Here is a 25,924-nt window from a genome sequence, read left to right as displayed (position 1 = left end):
AATAATGTCAACTCTAAGAAGCATATTTGTTTACAAAATGGTCACAAATAACAGGAAAAGGCGTTGATTTTTGTCAGATAAGACGATGAATTCGCCTCCTTCAAAAATACTGTAAATGCTTCAGCTAGAACCACAGTTACTGCCAAATGCAATAAATACTGAAGCACTTCCACAGGTAAGTGCTTACGAGCTTTATCTTATGATTGCCTATCAGGTATGCTTTTTGACTTGTGCTATGTTTAAAGTGATAAATGTTACAAGGTCAACAGTAATAAAATAGCTGGCTCCTTTTTTTTGAATGAAGGTGATACATGCGTGCAGCTTCATGCATACAGAATGGATGAGGTGCTGCAACTGAGACCCGCCGTTTGTCTTTTCTGGTCGGCGAGTGGAGAATCACACAGGCTGGTCTGCAAAGAGAGCTTTAGGATGCTTCCTCCCACTGTCCACTGCATCGTCCATCCACAGGGTTTGCAGGGCTGGCTCAACCCATGGCTGCCACACCACTAAGATGTTTTCAGAAATATGCAAGCATGCAACAATCATGTTTTACAGTCCTGTGGTCTCAGCCTCAGATGCTTATTAAATCACACAAAGCTCATGTAGAAACAAACAAACGAACAAAATATGTTCTCCTTCATTTCTGTCAACCACACGTTTCCAGCTATCATGGTTGCTAGGCAACCTGGGCAGCGCGACGGAGGCTAGACCGTCCCATTTCACAAGCCTCGCACTTCCGGCCTTAGCGGTCTTTGAGTACACGGCCCTTGAGGACCATTGAAGCTGCGTACTTTAAGGCTGCAGACCCTGAATTGGGATACAGCCATAAAAACCATGAAAAAATATTGCTGTAATATGAAGCGATAGACTTTTTCATATCGTCATCCATATGTGTCGTTATATCGAACAGCCCTATTTTGAACTCTCCTCGTCCTTTGAGTGCGCAGTCGCCTTTGTTATATAGCAAGGTATCTAGAATGAATAAATATATATCCCGTTCATTTCAATACGCATGATCTGAGCATGCGCGGAATGACACGGAGCTATTCTTTGATCTTCTCAAAGGGGAGACTGTGACGTGACGGTCGACCGCACGTCACAGTCTCCCGTGACGGTTGACGTCACCATCTCTGCCACATGAGTCTATAAATAGAGGTGCTTCAACACAGTTTACCTTTAGGACGGCCGCACGTAGAAAACAGCCTTCATTAATCTTGCGCGTGTAGTTAGCAAATATAAACAAATCACGTCTTTCAATCGTACAATACTGCAAGAATCAAGGAAAGCAATAGAGAACTCGTCATCTGTAAACATGTCAAACTCCGCTTGGGGCGTGATTTGCACTGTGGGCACTTATGCTCACAAAATTATGAGAAAAACGTTGGGATTTGATGACCAACGTTCACCCACTGCTGACCAAACTGTATGCGAGGCACCTGAAGTTCGCTGTGGTAACCAAATTTTACACGCGGAACATGAGGTACCATTGCCAGATCAGCATATACCTGAACCCCGCTTCAGCAGCTGCAGAGGACAGCATAATCAGAATAGCGGTTTAAACCAAGTGTGTGAAATTCTTCACCCTGAACATATACAGCAGCAGCCTTCTGTGATTCAAAGACATCAGCTATGGGAAAATTCAAATCGAGATGCATCAGACCCTGCTGAATCCACGATCCCAGACCCAAGACCTAGTCCCTTGGAAGGGAGAGAAGAACATAATGGGATTCTTCATAGAGGGGTTTCTATCATCAGGAAAGGAACTGGATTTTTAGGACAATCCATTACCACAGTGTCCAACATGTGCAAGTCAGCAATTGTGGCTATTCATCACATGTTCTGGAAAATGGTCGAAGAGGTCAGAAATTATGTGGCACACCTGATGTCACGTGCTGTAGGATGTATTTGCGTTTGCCTTTACATTTTATTGTTCTTGGTCAACAAAATTCAAGCTATATTAATTTATTTACTTTCATTTTTAGCACAATACCTTTAATTTTCCTCTATGGAAATGGAAAAGGTGAAGACAACCTAATGTCAGTGCCAACCTTATTTGGCTCTAACTGGACTATGACGATTTTAATAGGGAAATAACTAATAATTGGGGTATAATGGGGTTAATTAGGCTCTTACCATCTCAGTCATGCAAACAACAGTTGAGAACCCAGCCAGTCACGGCAGAAGGCTGCTCCTTCCTGAGCCTGGTTCTGCTGGAGGTTTCTTCCCAACGGGGAGTTTTTCCTCCCCACAGTTGCCAAGTGCTTGCTCATAGGGGATCATCAGATTGCTGGCCTTGTCTCTAATACTGTAGGGACCACCTTACAGTTGTCTCTAATACTGTAGGGACCACCCTACAGTTGTCTCTAATACTGTAGGGACCACCCTACAGCATTAGAGACAGGCCAGCAATCTGATGATCCCCTATGAGCAAGCACTTGGCAACTGTGGGGAGGAAAAACTCCCCGTTGGGAAGAAACCTCCAGCAGAACCAGGCTCAGGAAGGAGCAGCCTTCTGCCGTGACTGGCTGGGTTTTCAACTGTTGTTTGCATGACTGTATTTGCGTTTGCCTTTGCATTTTATTGTTCTTGGTCAACAAAATTCAAGCTATATTAATTTATTTACTTTCATTTTTAGCACAATACCTTTAATTCTCCTCTATGGAAATGGAAAAGGTGAAGACAAACCTAATGTCAGTGCCAACTTTATTTGGCTCTAACTGGACTATGATGATCTTAATAGGGAAATAACTAATAACTGGGGTATAATGGGGTTAATTAGGCTCTTACCATCTCAGTCATGCAAACAACAGTTGAAAACCCAGCCAGTCATGGCAGAAGGCTGCTCCTTCCTGAGCCTGGTTCTGCTGGAGGTTTCTTCCCAACGGGGAGTTTTTCCTCCCCACAGTTGCCAAGTGCTTGCTCATAGGGGATCATCAGATTGCTGGCCTGTCTCTAATACTGTAGGGACCACCTTACAGTATTAGAGACAGGCAGCTGTTGTTTGCATTCAAAGCCACATAAATAAATTTGAATTCTCAATGAAATGAATGGATTTGATTTGATTCCTTTAACTTCACAGAATCCTTTTACTTCAGTTTTGTCTTCTGCTTCTTGGTAGCAATAATAGTTTTGTCAATTAAGCTTTCTTTCCCCACCTGCAGCATGCACCTATTTTCCACTTTTCTGGATTTGACAGCACTAATTAGAGCATCTGAGTGCTCACCCATCATTTGGTTCAGTCCAAGCCATAGCTAATTGTTTGCTGGTGGTTTGAGTTGGTTGTCAGTCCACGCAGGAGTCTGATTGCTCCGTAAGGTGAGAAACATCATTTCATTTTATTTTAAAATTTCATCAAAATACTAAATTCATTAGTTCACTTTGGCAGCCCCCAGTTTTATCCAAACCACAGAAGCCACAGGTGTGCTTAGTCATTGCATTAAGCCTGTACATAATTCAGACAGTTTTAGAATATTGGACCTCCTTTTTAATCACAAATTTAAAAACAAATCCTTCAAAATCTGTCTCATCATAATAAATATACATTCAAGTGAACATTAAATTCTCTTACTTTAGGCTTAATTACGCAGAACGTTTGATCAGGAGGACATCAGATTTTTTAGGAAAGTGATTTGGAGGTATTCATGCCATTTAGGGTCCAGTAGGTGGCAGCATTGACCAAAGATTCTCGTCGCAGTCTCACAATTTTTAATCTCCTTTTAACACATTTTTCACACATATCCTGTTAGTCAGACAGCATCTCTGTATGCATGAAGCTGCACGCATGTATCACCTTCATTTAAAAAAAAAAAGGAGCCAGCTATTTTATTACTGTTGACCTTGTAACATTTATCACTTTAAACATAGCACAAGTCAAAAAGCATACCTGATAGGCAATCATAAGATAAAGCTCGTAAGCACTTACCTGTGGAAGTGCTTCAGTATTTATTGCATTTGGCAGTAACTGTGGTTCTAGCTGAAGCATTTACAGTATTTTTGAAGGAGGCGAATTCATCGTCTTATCTGACAAAAATCAATGCCTTTTCCTGTTATTTGTGACCATTTTGTAAACAAATATGCTTCTTAGAGTTGACATTATTAAAAATCCTGAATTGGTGTAAAAGTTAAAAAAAAAAACAAAAAAACGCTTTCCCCTCTTTTTCTCTGGTAAAACCTTTTTGGTGGGCTGCAAATACTTCCTCTGTGTAGGAAAAGGCCCACCAGGTAGTGAGCTGAGCAGAGCCAAGTGTGTAAACTACCAGTGGTGATGTCATGCGCTGCATCTTTGAGCTGCAGTTTAGACTAACTTGCTGAAACCACAGAATTTCCTGTGCCATGAGATATTTTTACTGCAGCAGAACTGATGCATTGGAAATAGCAAAACGACAGACATGCAGAAGAAATGTTAGTGATAATATCTTACAACCTACAATAGTGTGGCTTTCACCTTTTAACATCATTTGGTGGTTTTCAGTTTGATTCGTTTTAAATCACATGGGTAAAAGTGCAAAGGGAGGATGCAAACTTTGGTGATGGGTGACGAACCAAGGCAAATCTCAGCAAAAATGTCTTGGTGAGGTGTTCGGCTACCACATGTTCTCTTCAACATGTTATTGATGTTAATCTTAAGTTCCCTAGAGCTTTAATGCAAGGACTGAAAATCCTTCTTTCCTGTATGTGGTGAGAACAATGCAACACACCGGTCCAAAGCTGACTTGGATTTAGTAGTGACTAAAAGGATATGATTTACATAACTGCCAATGATGCCTCCTGTGGGTTGAGGTAGTGTCATCCTGGAAGAGAAGATGGATATGTTTCATCATTAAATGAAGGTGATCACTCTGAACAACTCTGAAGTCAGTAAACTGTCAGTGTAAGGGGACCAAAACTATGCTAATCAAATGTCCCTGTAAAGAAGCAACTGGTTCCTAATAAAAGGCTTTGTTCTCATGAAATGTCATTAGCAGAGCTAAATTATGACTTTTCCATACAGACTTTGTGGCATACTTTCAGAGGTGATCCATGCCGTAGGCAGACCAAATTCCATCTTCAAGCCTGAAGTTGACTTAAGCAGAGGAGAAATGTTTCAACATGCCCTTTATTTGGAGGAGAAATGTGTTCACAGGGCAAGCGAGCCACTCTTCCTTATAAGATGGCTGTAAAATGTAGAGAGGGAAATCTGACTGTAAATAATCTGACAGCACTATGAAGTATGCATTCCTAAAGACTTAGAAACTTTTAACATCCAGATTTGTCTTCTAAAATTTGGCATCAGCAGGCCTCTTCCTTTGTTCTTTAAAGTGATTTTTTTAAACATATGGGAATTACTGTATGTGGTTTGTAAGCAGAGGAAGGCTAAAAGATGCACATTATGCCATTTTTGTATCTGTTTGGGAACTGTGGCAATTTTGATGAAGGATTTTAATCATAATTACTCTCAGTGCAAATAAATCTGTTGAAACTTGATCAAAAACGGCTCAGAGAGATCTTCAGATAGATAGATAGGGATGTTTTCTATTTGCACTTTTTCTGTTTTTATCCTTAGCATTTGGTTTTCAAACTTTAACACAGCTGCTCAACTCTTCTGCCACCGGTCTTTGATTTGAACTGGCTTCTGACTGCTTGCCTGTCTCTTCCCAGAGAGTAGTAGTGAGTGGGTGTGTGGCGGGGGCTTGAGTAAATGAGGCCATTTGGCCAGTTTAGCATCATTGTCAAGGCTAGACACAAACTCTCAAACAGCTTGTTCTCAATACACATTCAAAGCTGCCGAGAGGGGTCGTGCCCCCCCTCCCCCCAGCCCGCATTTTTTTTAAATGGTTGCTGTCCGTTTTCTTTGGGAATGCAGGAGAAAAGTAGGGAATTAATATTTTTATGGGTTTCAGGTCTAGTACACGCATACTGTGTGCCTTGAACATAGCAGAACACCAGTTCTTGCATCAAAGCCAAATCAACCGCCTTTCTGTCTTTGAGGGCTTTAAAGGTGTGTTCAGACGTGATTTCTACCATCTACGTGTAAATGCAGTCAATGGACCAAATAAAGAATGGAACATACTAATTTATTGGATACATTTATGGTTTAATATGATGGAAAAATCTTATTTCTTCCCAAGACTCAAATTTAAATAGCAGTGTTTGGAAAAAAAAAGCAACAAATGGTTGCACACAAGCCCTTTAAAAAGAAAAATAAAGAAACTAAATAGCAGGTAACCCCCCCCCCCCCCCCCTCCCACCCCTCAAAAAAGGCCACCCCTCTTCTTATGACCAATCGAGTTCAAGGCCCACAGATCAAGGATATAAACTCCTGAGTGTTCTCACTACAGTTTGACCATTTCAAGGCTGGATTTGGTTTAAAAGCTTGAGGGATTCACAGGGTGATTGTGATGGAGATGACAGGAGGACATGATAACCTGCACCATATCGCTGGTAAGTTCAGTTATCACACCATGTACTGCATGAATGTGCATGTTTAAAATGACACACAAAAAATCTTCTAGAAAGACAATAAATTACCTTATTTTTCGAGCCATAAGGCACACAGGGTTACAAGGCGCACTGTTGAACAGTCTGTTTTCATACATAAGACGCATTAAGCGAAACAAAACCATCAGATAAGTCATTCTTCTTGCTTCCTCCAATTCCGTACCATTGATTCATTAATGTTGAATTCTCTGGCAGCTGCTCTATTCCCATGTATATCAATGACTAATACAAAAAAAACTTAATTTTCATCCTCCAGCTTCACTATTTTTTATGCTAACATAGCTATGTCGTTAGCCATCACGTACCACATCATTATATACCAGGTAGCCCAACTTCAGTAACCCTAAAAAAGTCACTGCTGTTTACTTCTCTGTCTTCATTTATGTTGGAAGTGATAGCAGAGCAGTACGTTTTACTTGTTTCAGAAATCTCTCAGTCAGAACATGCTATATCATGTTTAGGTGGAAACTAGCGCGCTAACTTCTAACTTTGTTAAATTTAATAAATTCTGTTTTCATGGATGGACAGAGTTTTGGGCCAATCCATCAAGTGGTGCAGGTTCCTAGCTTACCAAAGTTGTACTAAAACATTTTTGACAGATTTTTGAGCGCCGTCTACCACATAAAATTAGTTTGAGGTCAGTAAGCACAACCAGATTCATACATAAGGCGCACTGTCGATTTTTGGGAAAATTAAAGGATTTTAAGTGCGCCTTATAGTCTGAAAAATGTAATGATTTGTAGGTGAATAATAACTTATGCGAGATGAGCACCCAAACTAACAACAATTAAAAAAAAAGGGTAAACTCTTACAGAGAGAGTGTACATTCATATTTTATTGGCTTGAGGAGAACTGTTGATCCTGTGGAAGGCCTCTTCAGATGTGGAGGCTGGCTTTTCATGCTGCAGTAAACCATTCCCAGGTTCTATCAATACAGCTGCAGAACTGTTTACATGTATACTTGTATTCTTTTTATTCATTTCCAAGACTCCAGTTTGAATGAGAGCATGTCGTTGTTAGCTCACCCATACCAGCCCAGTGGCATCAGGGTGACCCTGGAGAACGCTGATCTCTGGCAGTCCTTTCACAGCATCGGTACAGAGATGATTATCACAAAACATGGAAGGTAATGAAGCTGATACTTGGAACATGTTCTGCTCACTAAAGAGTGCTTTGTGTTGTGCCTTCAGCAGTTTTTCATGACATCAGTATTTCTCACAACAGCTGGAGAACTGCTAGAATGACTAGTTTGGCTCACTGAAAATCTTGCTGTCTTTCAGTTTCAAGAAGTTCTTTTAAGGTGTTGCTATATTTTTTTTTAGCAGTCTTTTTCACTTTAATTAACTTTAGTTAAATTTTAGTTGACTGCATTGGCGTTTCTGATACTATGTGTTATCTGCTTATTTGAACGTTGGGCGATATGATTATTTGATCCCCCTGCTAATTCACTTCAATAGAAATGAACATTTTAATGGTGAGAGACAGAACCATAAAAGTTATTAACTGATGTGCATGTAATGGAGTGAAATAAGCATTGAGTGAAATAATCTCACGAGCGATTTTGGCCCACTCCACTTTAAAGAAACTCTGTAACTCCTTCAGGGTTTTTTAGCTGCCACTTGGCATTTGATGCTTCAGCTCCCTCCACAGACTGTCTATAGGACTGGGGGCTGGAGAATGGCTAGACCACAACATGGCCTTAGTGTGCCACCTCTTTGTTGCCTTGGCAGTATGTTTTGAGTTACTGACCCATCTTCAGTGTTCTGGCTGAGGCAAGAAATGGTAAATGGCCTGTATTTGTATAGCGCTTTTACTAGTCCCTAAGGACCGCAAAGCGCTTTACACAATCAGTCATCCACCCATTCACACACACATTCACACACAGGTGATGGCAAGCTACGTTGTAACCACAGCCACCCTGGGGCGCACTGACCGAGGCGAGGCTGCCGGACACTGACGCCACCGGGCCCCCTGACCACTACCAGTAGGCAACGGGTGAAGTGTCTTGCCCAAGGACACAACAACCGAGACTGTCCAAGCCGGGGCTCGAACCGGCAACCTTCCGATTACAAGGCGAACTCCCAACTCTTGAGCCACAATCGCCCTGCAGTAGCAGCGTCTGATGTCTTTGAGTTAAATCCTAAAGAATACACATATAAAATGACTTCTGTCAGTCACACTATAGCTCACTTGATTGAGTGACACGTGCAACCCATACATGCAACAGGGGTCTGGTGTTATTGTAAATGCACACCTGTGGCAATTTAGTAGGTATTTACAGGTAGGAATAATGAAAATACATAAATGGATGCTGACTCTTATATTGCTGCTAATACCTGAATATATTAATGTATTTTACTTGTAATGGTATATTGTGGTATTGCTACTTTAAATAAAAGAAGTACTTCCCCTACCATTAATAAAAGCAGATAAGAAAGCTTTAAGTTGCACCCATCTTTAAATCTTTGCCTATTGATTCAGGAAGAGGTTGCTTTTGTTGTTTAATAAAGCAGACTGTCCCTTTGCAGGGAGTTCACTGTGCTATACAGTTAAATTTTCTATCGCTGCTTTTACTTGCAATCAGACAACGCAGATGCATTCACTGGAAGACAGACACGGGCACTTCAGGGAGTAAACTTGACTTGCGTCTTTCATAGTCATGGCCTGTCTAGCCTCTCCATGGTATTCCCTTTCCTTAATCTGACAGCAGCATGTGAATGGCTTCATGTCTCATTGGATTGAAACTTGAAACTGCTAATTTCTAGTGTCAACGCTCTAGAACACAGAGTAGAAAATAACATGTGTAACTTTGAAGACGAATGTTACACATCCAGTGGGTACAGTTAAATAAATAGTCAAAAGGACCTCTGTGTTTTCCTTAAAACACTTCCATGACTCCAAAATAAAATATTATTTCCAGGAACGATGTGAAGCACACAATCTGGTTACTAATCCAGCAGCATTTTCTCATTTTACTGAAAATTAGAAAAGACTGCTTTTCAATGAATTCAGTTTATCTTCATGTAGCTTCCAGAGTGTATTTTCTTTTAGTTTTCAAAGATCTCTCTTTGCTCTACAAGGGCCCGACACCCACATTCGAGGACATTATACTGCCACTGTTCTATCGAAATTTAAAACGAATGTCCTCATATGTGGATCTCATTTTTCTCAGAAACAATAAGTCAGGTAAAATGCCATTAAAAGTGTTCAGGTCTTAGGGGGTTAAAAAACCTTGGTGGTGATAATACAAGGTCCTGAAAAAGGACTACACAAAGTGCATTTTTACATATTGTTTCATGCAGGCCACATAAAAGTGGATGACCTGTTAAGCGCTTTGGGGTCCTTAGGGACTAGTAAAGCGCTATATAAATACAGGCCATTTACCATTTGCGCGTCATTTTGTTTTTCAGGTTTCTGGGTAGAAGAAACTTTGAAATGGACCTGCATGCAAAAAAGAAATCCCCAAATTAAGTGTTTAAAAAGTTGTTTATTTTTAATTTGAGCCACATTTTTGCTTCTGACTTGGTGCGTGCCTTTTCAGGAGGATGTTTCCACACTGCAGCGTCAGGGTATCCAGGCTCCAGCCTTTTACCAACTACGTCATCACGATGGACATTGTTCCTGTAGATGGCTTCAAGTACAAGGTATGATCGCATGCAACAAGCGATGATTGTGTGCTGTAGCTAGTTCGCTCCCACCCACCCCCCTTCTTTCTTGGCCTTAAAGTGAGCCGAGTGCTGTTTGTAAAAGGCTGCAGTTTGGAGCCAGACCTCAGTCTGCCCGTTCTGGGTCGTTCACTGCTGCATATCAAAGCAAGCCTATAAGTGCAGTCTCGGCTGGAAGCCCAATCAATTAGCATCACCGATCAGTGAATGAGGAGTAGTTGACCTTCCATAGATTCAGCAGCTCATGCATTGTTCCCTTTAATCATCCCCATCCAACTGGGTCACTCCCTTTTAGCATAGTGTATTGGGTTGTCAAGTACTGTAAGGAGTGCTTTTTTTCTTTTTCTTTCTCTCCCCCATGTGTGAGTTTGTAGGGTTTTCTTGTGGTTCGTGAAGAGTTTGCTTAATTATACACATCCTGAAGTCTCACACTTGAATCTGCCCCACTTCACTATTTCTCTGTAGTGGAAAAAGGAGCATTGGGAGATCGCAGGAGCAGCAGACCCCCACCCCCCGTGTCGTACATACACGCACCCAGACTCTCCTGCGCCAGGAAGGCACTGGATGAAGCAGCCACTATCTTTCCCCAAGCTTAAGCTCACCAACAATACCTTGGATCAGCATGGCCATGTAAGACACCCCCCCCCCCCCCCTTTTTTTCCTATATTGTCGTCTTCACTGTATTTGACCATTTGCTTTCTTGTCCTTACAATCAGATCATCCTGCTCTCCATGCATCGCTACTACCCGAGGTTTCATGTGGTCCAGGCAGATAACCCGTACACTCTCCGCTGGGGCTCTGTGCAGAGCTTCTCATTCCCAGAGACGGCGTTCACTGCAGTCACTGCTTACCAAAACCCAAAGGTTCAAATCTGCCAGAAACAGTCAATAACATTCAAATTTTTGTGCAGAACATCCTTTTTATTTAACAGAATTCTGCAATGCCAATTCAACTGTCTTTTCTTGTTTCTTCAAAGATTACCAAACTGAAAATTGATCACAACCCCTTCGCTAAAGGCTTCAGGGAAGGAGGCACTCATTCTCACAGTAAGAGGTAAGAATGCCTCTCAGGAGACTTAAATTTTGTTATACTTTTCAATTTGTTTTTCTTAATTTAGGTCATTGTAAACATGAAATTAACATTAATTGGAAAGAACATGTAAATTATTATATACGATATATTTTAGGTTGTCAAATAAAAGCCCCCGTGCTAAGAGACCCACACTGGACAGGGATGACTTGAGCAACAGCTCTCCAAGTAAGCTTCTGTAATGTTTATCTTCAAGTTTTTACTAAATGAATACTAAAAGAAAATGTAAGAAAATAATTTATGGTGATGTAAGTTGTGCCAAAGCAGTGTGAAAATGTGGCGACACTCCCGAGATTTAAATGTTGCATTTCCCTCTTAGGCCTGCAGAGGATGCTCTCCACCTCTCAGTTCACACAGACTGAGGAGAGTCGGGCCTCCACACAGCAGTCACTGAAGGGAGGTCACCTTTCAGGCTCAGCTCTGGAGCCGTCTGAGAATATACACGTTGAGCCCCTGGTGCTGCGGGAGTACAACTGCAGCAGTGATGAACAGATGGTGCCTGCTTCCGTGCCATACCAACCATACAGGTCTGATTTAAAAAATAACCAGTATTGTTTAAATGCTTGGTACACTTCTACCCACTCAAAGACTACCTGAGATCAAGATGAATAGCACCAGGCATCAGTCACATTACATTTAACCTCCGTGTGACTCTTCCATGCAGGTCTGAGTATGGTATGCTCCCATACCCTTCCAGAGATCCAGACGGTGCGCAGATCATCCTCCACCCCCCTCCTAATTCACGTTCTGCAGTTGAACCTTGCATCCAACAACATGGCTACTTCCACCAGTATAACACCACAGCAGACTGGAGCCAGAGCCCTGTCCTGTCATACACAACTTGGTAAAGATTGATCTTTTTTTAAGGTAGTGAAATTGTTGGATGATGACGATACGAAAGAACTAAAGGATTGTGATAGACATGGAGGAATAACTGACCTTCCACTTGTTTTATTTCCATTAGCTTGGATTATATACAGCAGCAACTTAAAATAGTCTGTTTTAATGGACGAAAAAAAAAATCTGTTTAGCTTGAGGTTTTAGCTTTTGTGTTATTTTGTATTTTATATATATATTTTTTTTGGTCAGTCTAACTTGAGATTTGTCTATGCTCAAGTTTAGTTTTTTTTTTAAAGTTAACGTATATTGTGTTTTTGTTTTGTTTTTTCTCTCTCAGCTGAGAAATAAATGTGAGAATGAATGTAAAAGTGAAACGATCCATTCTGTTCTATAACACACCTACAGACCGCTCTACCTCACACTTCAATGAGTCCAATTAACACCATGTGCAACAACGTGTCAGACACCGTTCAAGAAGAACGGAGCTATGATAGACTGCCCTGGCGTAGTGTCTGACTCGATAAAGAAATGACAGACTACTAGTGTGGAAATGCGATCATAGCCTGGCATGCTTCCCTAGCAGAAGGCAGGAGCGTCTGTCCTGTAAATGTTTTACGAATGACAGGGCAAAGCCATATCTGGGACATTCATAAAGCTTTAGGGAGCAGACACTGCAGCAAGTAGTTTTCTAGAACATGCGCGCAGACTTGCATCTTTTTGTGTTGTAGATTTGAACTCCTTTTTTTCCCTTCTTCCTTTAAACAAACGCACAGACATAAATGGTACCAAAACTGGAGCAGTGTGTACTTGAAGGACTAGCTGTGACTTACTTTTAGTTGGAAGTTAATTTAATTTAACCCAGGCAAACTCCTTATTGTGTTTTTGACTTATGGAACATTTTTTGCCAAACATAACTTGTAGTCCTTTTAATTTTAAGTTGGGCAACTCTAGCTTCTGAGAAACTAACCTGGAATTTTAACATGCACTTTTTAAAGCGGTGGAAATACACTTGTGTAAGTGACTGATTTCTGACACCATTAATTCATGTTTAACGGGTCATCTTTCTGAATTCTATCATCTTTTTTTGATTTGGTACCATTTATGCTGCCACCAAAAATGTACATAACATCCATATCTGATAAGTTATTGCAAAGCAGACTCTGCTCCTGTAGTTGCGAACATCTCAGATTGCACTGAAGAAAAATTACCTTTGGATCACTTGCAAGGAAGTGACAAGATCCGAGTGACTTTCTCGGTCACCGGTTTCAGGTCATACTTCATAATCATCAGTGGTCATCATTCTAATCACATGTGAGGATCAGATTGGGGTTTAAAACGCCACAAGGTTAAAGGGAAAAATGCTTGTGCCCTTTGGGTTTTTTGTTTATGGTGTTTGGAAAGAGTTGACGTGCCATAAAGTCAGTTACTGCTTCTGCTGAGTGTCCAGAGGGCAAGCAAACCACATTCATTACTATACCTTATGAAGATTAATGTTGTGTATTTGGTCGGCTATTTTAGATGAATTCAAATTAGAATTAAAAAAGGAAAAATTACTGTACGTTCACTTCTGCGGGCCAAGTGCTCTACAGCACAATAACTGCCATCACAGCTAGCTTGAGGGCGGTGGCCATAATGGACTGTAGGAAGGCCTTTATCGACCCTGCTGCACATCTATTTAAACCCTCACTAACGCACACTGTGCCCCGAAGAGAGGTCAGCATCAGTCAGGTTTGATTCATTATGGTCGTTCTCGCTGCGGCCTGTGCCTTACACAGTGCAGAGGAATACATTGATTGGCTTTAATGGCAACTTAACCCACACATGAGGTACAAGGGATCCAGACAAAAAGGACAAAGAGAATCAATGTGGAAATTCAAACTGCCTTATATGGATACATATTTGCCCGTACGCTTTCATTAATATCCACGAAGTGTCAAAGAAATGCTGCTTTTGATGGTTTGTGTCATAGCAAGTCTAGATCACTTGACAATACTAGGTACAACACAAAATTAAAATTCGCAAATATTTATCCACTCAAGCCTCCCCATTTAAAATTTGGTCAGGAGTACGCCTCAGATTTTCTCTACCAATAACAGCTTTTAGTAAAAACTAGTGCCAGGTTTATGGGTTTGCGCAATGCTGCTTGCATCCATATTCCCCCTCGAGTCATTTGACGCAAGGGTCAAAATGCAAAAAAAAAAAAAATCAAGGCTACAAAGCATCACTCTGCAAACAGGACAGTTCAACCTCTAGTGTTTTATGGACAACATGTAAGTTTCACCAACTTGAAGACCGCTGCTGTCTGTGTACAAGGGTAGCACTCAATACTTGTACATACATTCGTTGGTGTGCCTTGGACATCAGCATTCGTTTCAGGGTGTGGACTTTCCATGCAAGATGAGAGCTGGTTATTGTATCTGTGTATAGGTCACTGCAACAATATCCACTTTTCTGAATATGCGTCACGATGGATTAAATATTAGCGTGCCAAAATGTCTGGGTTTTGTTCATAATTCACCAGATAAAAAAAATAAAAAAATAAACCTGATACTATGTTAAGAGCAGTAATGGTTTGCATAAACAAAACTAACACGAGCAACCGTCTGTAGGCTCAAGCTAAGTTATTAGCATCATTAAATTCCCATTAACCTGTCCTAGTCAGTGGCAGGAATCATTTTAGTGCATTTAGCCAAGCGCATCAGCAGCAGTACTGTCCCCCAGCAGCAGAAAGGATCATCAGAGACAGCAGGGCACTCATTTCTCACAACACTGTTTGCAGAGACCTTGTTACAGAAGTCATAATAGCACATACAAAGTAGAAATATTGGTGGACCTGCTGATTTATACCGCTCAGTACCTGGTTTGCAAAGTGCGGAACAAACACAGAGCATGACCACCAGAAACATTGCCCTTGAAAACTTTTCCATTCCCCCATCTGCGGGTCAGCTGACTGTCTTTTATTAGCACTTCATTAAAATTCATTAATTGCTTCCTTTCTCCTGGGCACGGGGAGAATCGAAACTGGAACTGTCAAAAAGAAGAAAAAAAAAAAGCAACTGTCCTGCGCTCTACATACACAACTGTTAATGTCGAGCCGCAGCCAACATGCGTCACACCCAACCATCTGTTAACACGATGACAGAACCAGAGGGCAAACTTAAAGAAGTAAACATTTTTATTTACTTGTTATGTACATAAAGGGTCTTTACCAGCACAGGTGTTAACCATGGGAAATATTAACACATGTAAATGGAATAAGAAAATAAAAGGCACAATCTTTCAATTTTTTTAAGTAAAAGACAAGCTTTCCTAAAATATGTGAAGAGAGCACAGTAATACTGTTAATGCCATTACAAAATAACTCAGAAGCATGAGGAAAAAGCAAAGTTCATCTCAAAGGGAAATTATCAGAGTGTATTGCTTAATTAGTAAGATTTCATTAAGCTTGACAAGGAAAACCCCAACACGGTGCGTCTGTACACAGCAGGTGGGATTAAACAAGAAACTTTTATTTAATGAGGAATTTAATGACATCAAGCAGCATTTGGCGAGGGGGAAAAAAAACAAAACAAAAAAAAGATCTCCCTGGCTAAGAGGTCATGCACAGAGGCAACCAGCAGGCATTTATTCGTTTTCCCTTTTTAAAATGTCACCCATGGTTACTTTTAATAACATCACTCATTAACAAAAATACTTGATTTCATAGCTTACTACGAACTCACCGAAAAGGAAAACAGGGATACAACTAAAAGATTTCTAAGTCGTTTGCTGAGCAATGATTTTCTCCTTTTCCTTTTGTTAACAGAAAGCGCTAAAAGAAGTGACAGAGAGGGGGGTAGGATGGGCAGGGGTGGGATTGATCAGTTTTTACAGCACAGACCTGGGGTTCTGCACCGTTTGCACATCTGTTTAATCCTCGGCTCGACAGAATCGGCTGTGGCACGGTGTGATGAGATTCTTTCTACTACTCAGCATGAAGGAGAAGAATAATTGGTGTGCAGACCGAAAATACTCAAGGAATAAAGCTGGTTGAAAAAAGTTAATAAAAATCCTACATTGAGAGGAGTATCATCACAATAAAAACTAAAGGGCCAGAGATGGGATTGCATGCGCTAGAAGTAAGACTTGTCTTACTTTGAAAAGGCATTGATGGGATCTCATTGGCTTGCTCAGACATTCCTCCTTCCCCGACCTACGCCACTGAGTTCTTCATCTCAGTGGAAAGGCTTCAAGTCCTCATGCCCACACTGTGTGGACACTATGTTTTTAGTATGTTTAGCCTTGTAGTCAGATGCTTGTGGAAAGTGCTCGCCAGGGCTGTTGCTATTTGGCTTTAGAAACCCTGCTCAAAGCTTGGCACTCCTAATGCATATAATCTAAAATGTGTCTTAGTCTTCAATGATCTCCAAGCAAGTAAAGAGGCACCAACGTGGAGATGCAAGGTTACCCCACTATCCATGTCAACAAATCCAAACAAAAAATAAAATTAATCATTGGACAATGATTTAGAAAATAGCAACAATTATGATGAAGTCACATGGCCGTGTCATGTCTTAGTAACATAAGATAAATAAGCTATCAGCCAGTCAGGATGTAGAATGGATGGGATAATGAGATCTACCGTGCCATGTTCCAACTCAAATCCTCCACACACCCCATCTCTTTCTACTTCCTCCTAATCTGTAACACACACACACACACACACACACACACAAAAATCTGTCTACCTGAATAACTCATGGCCAATGTGTACAAGTGTGTGCTTGTGCAATGGTTAAGGTACAACAGTGACTTGATTGTTTGGAGAAATAACATGACTGGCTGGTTAGCTCCTCATTGCCTCAGTGCTCTCCCTAGTCCATAGGGATAATTCTTTCTTTCCCTATTTCATACAAATATTCTCACATCAACAAAACAAGCATACATCAACACTTCCGAAAGTCCCAAAGACGTCAAACATAACAAATATTAAGAGAAAACTTTTTTTTCCTTTTTTTTTTTTTTTTTTTAAAAGACGTGATGTTATATGCTAACTATCCATTGTGGACACACACATACACAAAAACATACATACCCACACACACAGTCTGATGCCCAGTGATCTGGAAATGAAAAGAACACTAATGCAAAAATGCCACCCAGCCTGGAACAAAGATAAGGGAAAAGGGACCTGGGAAAGTGGGGTCAGGTTTTAGTTTGGATCTAATGTCCAAAGCTGTAAACAGTCAGAAAGCCTTGCAATGGCTGGCAACAACAACAGGAAAGGGGGAGGGGGGTTGCTATCATGGTACAGCCCCAAGCAGGCAAGCACATAACTGTGACACTGGCAGGAAAAGATGGAGACAGCCAGCAGATTCGGGTACTCGGCGATACGGGAGAGAGGCTTCAGCTGAACGCCTAGGTCAGTCACTCTCCTCTGGATTCTGGGGGTCTATGATTTTGACATGGGTGAACGGGAAGAGACCCCTCCGTCCGTTCACCTCTCCCTCCCACTGACCGCTGATGTTCATCCGCGTAACCTTGACAATGTCACCAACCTGAGAAAAGAAAGCAGAGTTACAGGAGAACTGGTGTCAAAGTCTAACCTAATTACACACAAGACATTCTGCACGATGCAGTATTGGGGAGTTGTTTTGTGCCATTTAAACATTTTAGTCAGAAACTTGTAAAACAAAACTACAATCCGTGTCTTACAGTAGTCAGTCATAGGCCCAATTAAAAAAAAAACGAAATCCTTATGACAAGTGGCTTATGTTTGTTTTAAAGCCTGTTCCAAACTACAACAATAAACCCTTTGAGGTTTAGGGCTGCCACAAACGATTATTTTGCTAGTCGACTAGTCACCGATTATTTATGCGATTAGTCGACTAATCAGATCATCATCCACTGGACGTAAAACTACAGCTTATTGCACCAGCAGCATCTACTCTTATATAACTATCATTAGCTTACAGCTTTAAGCTTTTAAGGTGCTAACTAAAAATAAAGACAAGATGATAGTTTATTCAATTTTAATGAAATTAGCAGATTGTGTCGGTGGAGTTTAATAAACTCCTTGCTATCTAAAATATAACAGGACACCGGAGTAAATTCTCCAGCATCTCACACTTCTGATGATCAGCTGTTTATTCAGCTGTGTAAAAACTATAACTTTAATCTCAGACAAACCGATTTACTCAGGAACAACTAAAATACTGAAAAAAAAAAAGCCAAACAACAACATTTTTAATTTATCTAAGTGACTCATATATATTTAACCTGAGTAGCGAAAGACGGCGGTGGGTTTGAAAACAATTTGCCGGGAGTCCGGTGTTCTCACAGCGCTAGTGACCTAGCCCCCGGCTAGCTATCAAGCTAGTGGGTAACAGATGTCTCCGAAAACGTCGGAGCGCTTTTGAAAATATGTGGTGTCCTGATAAACTGAGCCGATATTTGAGGTTTACACAGCTACATTCTCGCCTGAAAATATGTTAAACGTTTATTTTGTGACCCAGAAAGAATAATAAGAGTAATATTAAAACTAACTAGCTACCGCCATTGTTGGAAACTAAGCTGGGCCGCGCTATGAATTCTGGGACAAAGCTGCTTCTTCTTCTTCTTCTTCGGGGTTTAACGGCAGCTGGCATCCTTGTACATGCAGTGCTGCCATCTTCTGTTTCAGTCCGTTATTACACTCTTAAATCCTGCTACTTATTCCTGCGTCTTTTGGGATCTTACAAAGCTTCAAACGACGCGTCGACTATTAAATCAGTCGTCGACGATTTTGATAGTCGACGTAATCGTGACTAGTCGACAAATCGTGGCAGCCCTATTGAGGTTACAGAACATCCAGTCTGATTTATTAATACACGCTTTCTAAAATAAAACCCAGACTGTCAGATCTCCACTGTCACATTACACCGCAGGTTAAAAGATGACAGAAGAGCGCCGAGCTGTCGCTCAGATGGTTTGTGACACTGCGTGTGACCCCAATCTGTTAAAGCCATATGTTCTTTATCAGGATTAGGAGGGGGGAAAAGTCCATCATCAAAACCATGACTGAAAATACGATGCGAGGGCACACCAGTGTGGCATCGATTTGAATGAAGCTTCAAATCCTGTCCTGGACTTTGGAACTACAACGATGTCACTCTCAAATGACAAGTATATGATGTATACAGTCATAAAAAGTATTAGTGAGATCTGTCAAAAAGTCAGAAAAGGTCAGGTTTGTACGTTGAGAACTTCATAAGGTTTAAATTAAGGTGTTAAATGTTGCCTTATGTCAAGTAGATAGAAATCTTCAGCCAGAAAAGCATTGTTATTTAAGAATGCATGTTTTAAGTATTTTGAATATTAAAAAGAGAGAAAGTATAACTTGATTTTATCTGCCTGTATGTCCAGTCGCAGCTTCTATATATGGAAACACCGCTTCTGGGTGCTCTTCTTTGTCTTGAACTTCTACAGCATCATCTCCATTTAGGCCGAGCTTTTTGCAGCATGCTACACAGTATATTTAAAAACCAAAGACTTAGAAAATGTGGATACATTGAAATAGATGGTGTACAAATCTGGAATTCCAAGAGCTTCCAGATTTAAAAATAAAAAAATAAAGACAGACCCAACCGAGAGGAAACTCTCTTGTGGGAATCACCTTTTATGACTTGAAGTTATGGAGTTGTGTAATTGTAAAAGTACAGCAGAAAAAGTCAATAAAGCTTTTTAAGCTGCGTCAGTTCATTCAAAAGTTATGACGCACATTAATAGCCAGAGTCTGTGATCGTATACTGTGTATCAATCAGAGGCTGAAAGGGGGCACACACCGACAGCTGTGAACAGCAAAGCTTTGTTGACAGGCGAATGGTGACTTGGGATTTAGTCAAATTGCAAACCAAAATTGTCGGGAATTGCAAAATAGAAAAAGCAAGGCTGCAGATTACGCAAATGAACAAGGAAAAGCATAACCAGGAGGAGGTTTTCGATTAAGGAATGCTGCCCCCCCCCCCAGTATTCACATTTTGAGAGACATAAGTAGCGAAGGTATCCCAGAGAACTAACCAGCAGTAATTAAAGCTGTATCCATATATACATTCAGAGAACCTTATGGATGTCTACATTTGTAAGTCTTCACAGGACCGTAAACACACAGAACCTAGATTGAATATGCAGATTCCTTAAATGAAGCTCAGTTAAGAGAATTCAAATCAGGACTCTGCAGAGTGAACCTATTGAACCATTCAAGTGCTGCCCATCTTTAAGCAGGTACAAGGGCTATCACTATCCACACTAGAGAGAAGACTGTGCCAAGAAACAAATCTGCATTTGTTGCATGGACAATGTAACGAATGCAGCAACACTGAATCTGGAACAGTTTCATTACTTTACTCTGAGGAAGACTGGCGCTGGTGGCAAAGTGGTGATACATGTATCTGACCATGAGCTTTCTGTTCCTAAAGCTGGAAGCACTGACGTCAAAGACTTTATCTATGATGCAGATTTCAACAACTACCATTATTATTATTTTTTCTCTGTGGAAATCAATCCAACCATTGCAATTTAGCACTGTGCAACATCAGGTATTAACAGTACTTCCACGGCAAAGTTGGGGAATGAAACCTCCTGTGGCTTTATGGTTACTTATGTCCAGTTGAAATAAACTAATACTTGGAGTTAGGTGGAGCTCGCCAATGCAAATAGATGTGGCAATTTCTAAAACCTGCGATGACAACATAAAATGGCATAACCTAGGATGAACCGTGGGAACGCATTACCCATATCACCCTGAACACAGGTCGGTGATTACAAGTTGGGAAAAAGAATCAAAGCAGTGTCACAGAAAATTTTGGTTTTGTGACATTTACAACTAAAATATAAATAAATGAAATGGAAACAAAAGAAGCAACAATGAAAATGGATGCCAATCGGATTTAAATCAATCCCTGATTAATAATAATCATTTTAAAAAAATGTTAGGTCAAGTTTATTTTTATTCTCACATGTTAACATTTTTAATGCCTTCAGGGGCCAAAGTTTCCTTTTTGCCAGACTCTGGTGGTTTATTAAAAAATAAATAAATAAAAATAAAACGAGTTAATTCCGATTCCGGACAAAACATCTAAAGCTGTTCACCTGAAGGTCCATCAGACCAGCTTGGGGAATCTCTTAGAAACAGAGAAAATGTACTCTTCACTTAACTAATGACACGAGCCAGCAAGCATTATACGAGCATCTATGCCGGCACCAACAAATGCACTGTTGCATCAATAATCATCTCAGATGTACTTTTGGGAATCATGCATGTACCGAGAAGAGCCACATTTAACTTTAATATTTCATCTCTTGCTAACCATGGCTCCATCTGCTGCTTCACTGCTACACCATATGATCACAGAGAAAACGTAAGCGGCAAACACAGTCCCGCCTCAAGTTTCAGTTCTCACATGCTCACTCTTGACTGCTCATTCGGGTGCAACCCGTCTTTCTTTACAGCCGTCCCTTGGCCTCGTCTCTTCCTCTCTTCTATCTATTACAGTAAGTTACATGAACATTTATTAAATGGAAGCTGGAATCTCATTTCGGTGCTAATAAAAGATGGGCGACAACAGGCCCAGAAGGGTGCAGAGACACTAGCCAGCTGATGCATCTTGTTTATGCACTCAACCAGCATCGCAGTTTGACTCTAAATGAGGTTAGGGACATTTTTTGAGGTGACTGCTATTAGCTGTCGATTACTTAACAACACATCAACGAAACACCCCCCCCCCCACACACACACACACACACACACACACAAAACTGCTTAACCTTTAGCAGGATTCAGATATGCTCAATTTACACTCATTTATGTGCAAGAAAGAGTCACAGGGAGGAAGTACTTCTCTGTATCCATATCTACTGCCCTATTTTACACCTATAACTGCTGTAAAACTGATGGGAGTGAATGGAAGTGGCACTATTTTAAGATAGCTTGCATTCTCATCCTTCCCCTGGGGTGAAAAATAAAAAGATAAAAAAAACCAACAAAAAAAAAAAACTACACTACAGCTCAATCTGCTATTGGAGCTGAGTGTTTTGGAGGCCCACTATATTTCTGAGGCACATATTGAGCATTGCATTGCATGTTTCGACATGCCACCACAGTCAGAGCAGATTTGTATTAGCCACAGCGTACCACTGAGGAAGGCAAGACTGCTGAGAAATGCTTTCGTCAAAGCCGCTTCCAGGTTAGCATTTAGATGGACAGCACTGAGTGTAAGCTTCAGTCACAGAGACAAGTGATCAAAAGCCACAATGCTGTGGTGAGTTTCACTAGATTCCCCACCCACCCTCCCATTTACATCTGCAAACTTTTGTTTTGCATTTATTATTCATCATTCCAAGAATCATATTAAGCTCTCTCAAACCACCCATCTCATATCTGCATGACTTTTGGTCCAATCCAAAGCCAGAAACTTGTTTTGTTTTTTTTAACTATCCAAGGCTACAAAATAGATGTGGTTCATGTATTCTGACTGAACAGCAGCACCCCATAACCAAAGCATCTTTGTGCAGCCAGTGTCCAGAGCTAGTTGTGAACTTGCAGATAGTCTCCTGGTGTAATAATAACTTTTTATATTCAAACAAACAGGAAGGGCCTGATAAGAGCAAGCAGCAAGATGCTAAAACCACAGTTTGGTTATTATTCTTTTAGTGTGAGCACACATCAACAGGCTAGAATGTCAAAAGGACTGAGAAAGGGCGAAGCTTATCTGTAGACACTTTCTCACATTGAACCAGCAAAACTACTGCGGTAACTGAAGGCGGCACTGGTGTTTCCCCAGGTCCCTCTACTACTTAATTTTGCAATTTTAGTATAAAAAGAAGTGATCGTTTTACACAGAAGCCTCTCCAAGCTTTGGTCACACAACCTAATTTTTATAAGAGTTAACTCTTGAGATTGGCGATTGTTGTCTATGTTTAAGTAACCTGACAGCTCCTAGAGAGATGTCAGGTTGTGAAAATGTAAAAACAAAGTCTTCTATAAAACCTCTTAGCTTCTGTGACTTCTACACAAGTTTTTTCAGTGTTTTAACTTGACTGAGGTGATAAACTCTAATTTATGTAGAAAAGTCTAAGCTGCACACAGACATTTTTGATTTATTTGGGCACAAATGGAAAAATAATTAAGAAATGACTGAAGATGGGATACTGCTGCTTTAGGCAAAGAAGCTTATAGCGTGTTGTACTCCAGGCCCTTACCTGGCATATTAATTTACTGCATGATGTTGCGTTACAGATCAAAGGTCCAGCTAAACAGATTTTAGAAAAGCTAATGATTTAATTACAATATCCATCCTTTATAAAAATGAGCAGTGCATTAAAACATGATGAAATCACATTGATCGCCTAGAAAAAACACAAAAAACAAAAACAAAGAAATAAAACAGGTAAGATCAAATAAATACAATACCTCTAGAGCAAGAGCAGTCTTGTCGTAGGCACAGGGCACTCGTTTCTGGATGGCTTTCGCCATGACAGGGCCATTCTGCATGGACGGTAGCGGAGCGATAACTGCTCCAGGTGCGTTGGGCATTGGAGAAGGCGTCTGGGGTTGGGCATAGGCATGAGCAAGAGCATTGGAGGGCTCAGGGATCCCATAGCTGTTGGAGTTTCGCGATCCATGAGAAGGTTGGACAGGGTGGGGTGAAGGTCGTACCACTTTCTCTACGTAGGGCACAGGGATCATCCCAACACGTCCATCTTTATTCTTGGCGCTCCACCACTGCTCCTCCGGTCTTTCCAGGATGATAAGGATCTCCCCCTTCTTGAAGGGAAGGTCCTCAGCATCGCTCCCGGTGAAGTCGTACAGAGTCCGCACATACTCCAGATTCTCCTCTGCTCCAACCATGGGCTGGACAGGAGGACTCGGCGTACTTGAATACCTTAGCAAAAACGAAAAATAATGAGGAAATTAAGTAAATGTTAATTTGTTATCCTTAAAAGTTATCACTGTGAAGCCTAGAATACAACAAAACTGCATTATTTGTTGAATAAAATCCTTTACAAACACGATTACCCAACTCCTCAATTACCAAAATGTGGTATCATGTTTGGTTGTAAAACCACACAAATCCTCAGTGAGGTTTATTTTTCCAGTGGTACCAAAACTTAAAAGAAAAAAAAACCCCAAACAAACAAGCAAGCAAACTAGATGTGTGGTAATAGTGCTGATTTTATGACATAACCAAGTGAAACTGGGTTAGTTCTGATAAAAATATTAAAAAAAAATAGTATGGTAAAGTGCTGGAGGAGGCGTGGTGGGTGACCTCCCTACCTGGGGGCTGGCTCTATCAGCGTGGTCGTGTCCAAGTAATGGATTTTGTAGAACTCCAGGAGAGCTGCGAGGTGGTCGAACTCTTGATCCCCTATTTTGAACCTCTTGCTGGGCAAAGAGTTGATGATATAGTGAGACACTTTGGAGTTTTCCGACACCGACAGTACGTAGTCGCCGGGGCAGGTCGACGAGTCTCGAACAAGAAACATGCCATGTCTCTGTCCTTGTAACCTATTCTGTGCCTCCTGTCGTGACACGGGTCCAAAATACCAGGCGGACCGATCAGAGGAATCAAATCGAGCAGTTGACATTTCTGTTCAAAAATAAGTTAATGTGGCTTACAAATTAATATTAATAATAATAGAAAGGAAAATACTACAGGATTGGCTAGGCAATAAGTTAAAAGCTGTATGCGTGGTTCCAATTGGCCAATCACAGCAAACTGTAGGATTTGGAAGACTCAGGGCAGGGCACTCGTCGCTCTGGAAGGAGTTTCCGAGTGATTTCTTCACAAAACGCCTCAGGCACCGAAAAAATCTGTTTAAGAAAAACAAAAACAACTTGGCGTTTTTGTTTTCTTTTTTTTCCTCTCCTTTCAGATGCAGGCTGCCAGTGACTTGATCCAACTCTGGAGCATACTGTTGTCCCTGTGTTCAGCAGTCCAGGCTGCGGCCGAGCAGTTGTTAAAAGGGGGCCAAATAACAGAAGAAAAACGAGCAAACTTACGACAGGCTACCATTGACGGAGGGCCAGAGCAACAAACGATCAATGAAGCTTCCCCTTTTCGTTCCGCCTTCCGAGAAAACACCAAATCTTCTCTTCTAATAAATGTATCTCCTCCAGTCAGTGTCAGTTCTAAGAGCGGAAAATGTGGCCTCACTTTCCCCCCTTCTTCTTCCTTTTTCTTACATCTGATAATCCCTCATCTGTGCACAAAGGTCCACGGCAGGTCACGAAACTATCAGCCGAAATCCCGCGGAGCTCACGGCGATACACACTTCATGGAAACGCGTTTTCGAATCCCCTTTCTCGAGTCGGAGCAGACTTTTGAGGCAACACAGCAGAAAAATGGCGGCTCGCAACACGTCTTCACACAAAAAAATGATTTCAGGGCAGCGACTCGTCTCTTGCGCGTGCATCTCAGGAGCCACGACCGTTTACGGAAGCTGTCGCGTGCATCCCCGACCGCTCACAAGGGATCTCGGCTTAACGATTGCTTTATTTTATACTTTCCCTTATTTCCGCTCGTCCCCACTAGCACAGGCTACCAGAAGTACTGAGGTCGAAAAATGGCGACCGGAGGGCAGGTCCCGCTTTCTATCAGCGCGTCACTGACGGCAGGAGCGAGAGAGAGGGGAGGGGGGGTGAAGGAAGGAGGTGGGCGGTTGGCGAAGCCACGGACAGCCCCTAGCTCCGCGAGAGTAGGTGTCAGTCATTTCTCAGTGAAGCATTCTGCTGATAGATTCTTCTGCTGTTCCATCGTCTCGGGAATATAGTGCAAATAGCAATGTGGAGCAGGTCGAGATACAAGTGTGTTTTTTACTCAGTGTTCCTGCTTTGA

General features: G+C 41.2%; 2 protein-coding genes across 4 annotated transcripts; one reads left to right on the top strand and one right to left on the bottom strand.

Annotated features, from left to right (window-relative positions):
- The first annotated feature begins 1,079 nt into the window (after nucleotides 1-1,079).
- Nucleotides 1,080-16,095, top strand: LOC146705719 (T-box-containing protein TBX6L-like). 3 transcript variants are annotated; one of them, XM_085463507.1, is made up of 9 exons: nucleotides 1,080-6,420; nucleotides 7,498-7,603; nucleotides 10,019-10,121; nucleotides 10,608-10,772; nucleotides 10,859-11,005; nucleotides 11,119-11,195; nucleotides 11,329-11,399; nucleotides 11,551-11,758; nucleotides 11,896-16,095. In XM_085463507.1, the coding sequence occupies exons 1-9, from the start codon at nucleotides 6,378-6,380 to the stop codon at nucleotides 12,077-12,079; spliced, it is 1,104 nt and encodes a 367-aa protein (XP_085319633.1). In that variant the 5' UTR covers nucleotides 1,080-6,377; the 3' UTR covers nucleotides 12,080-16,095. The 3 variants fall into 3 exon arrangements, with proteins under 3 accessions (XP_085319633.1, XP_085319632.1, XP_085319634.1); XM_085463506.1 differs by having other exon boundaries at nucleotides 7,465-7,603; XM_085463508.1 differs by lacking the exon at nucleotides 7,498-7,603.
- Nucleotides 15,229-25,814, bottom strand: crkl (CRK like proto-oncogene, adaptor protein). Its single transcript, XM_085463513.1, has 3 exons — nucleotides 24,364-25,814; nucleotides 23,500-23,971; nucleotides 15,229-17,608 (listed from the first exon to the last, which is right to left on the bottom strand). The coding sequence occupies exons 1-3, from the start codon at nucleotides 24,672-24,674 to the stop codon at nucleotides 17,474-17,476; spliced, it is 918 nt and encodes a 305-aa protein (XP_085319639.1). The 5' UTR covers nucleotides 24,675-25,814; the 3' UTR covers nucleotides 15,229-17,473.
- Between the last annotated feature and the right edge of the window lie 110 nt (nucleotides 25,815-25,924).

This window comes from Copadichromis virginalis, linkage group LG7 (assembly GCF_057382275.1).
Source record: "Copadichromis virginalis isolate Kocher_CV1m ecotype Utaka linkage group LG7, C_Virginalis_male_GT1.1, whole genome shotgun sequence".
In the NCBI taxonomy this organism is placed as follows: Eukaryota; Metazoa; Chordata; class Actinopteri; order Cichliformes; family Cichlidae; genus Copadichromis; species Copadichromis virginalis.
This window is presented reverse-complemented; position numbering and strand designations above follow the sequence as displayed.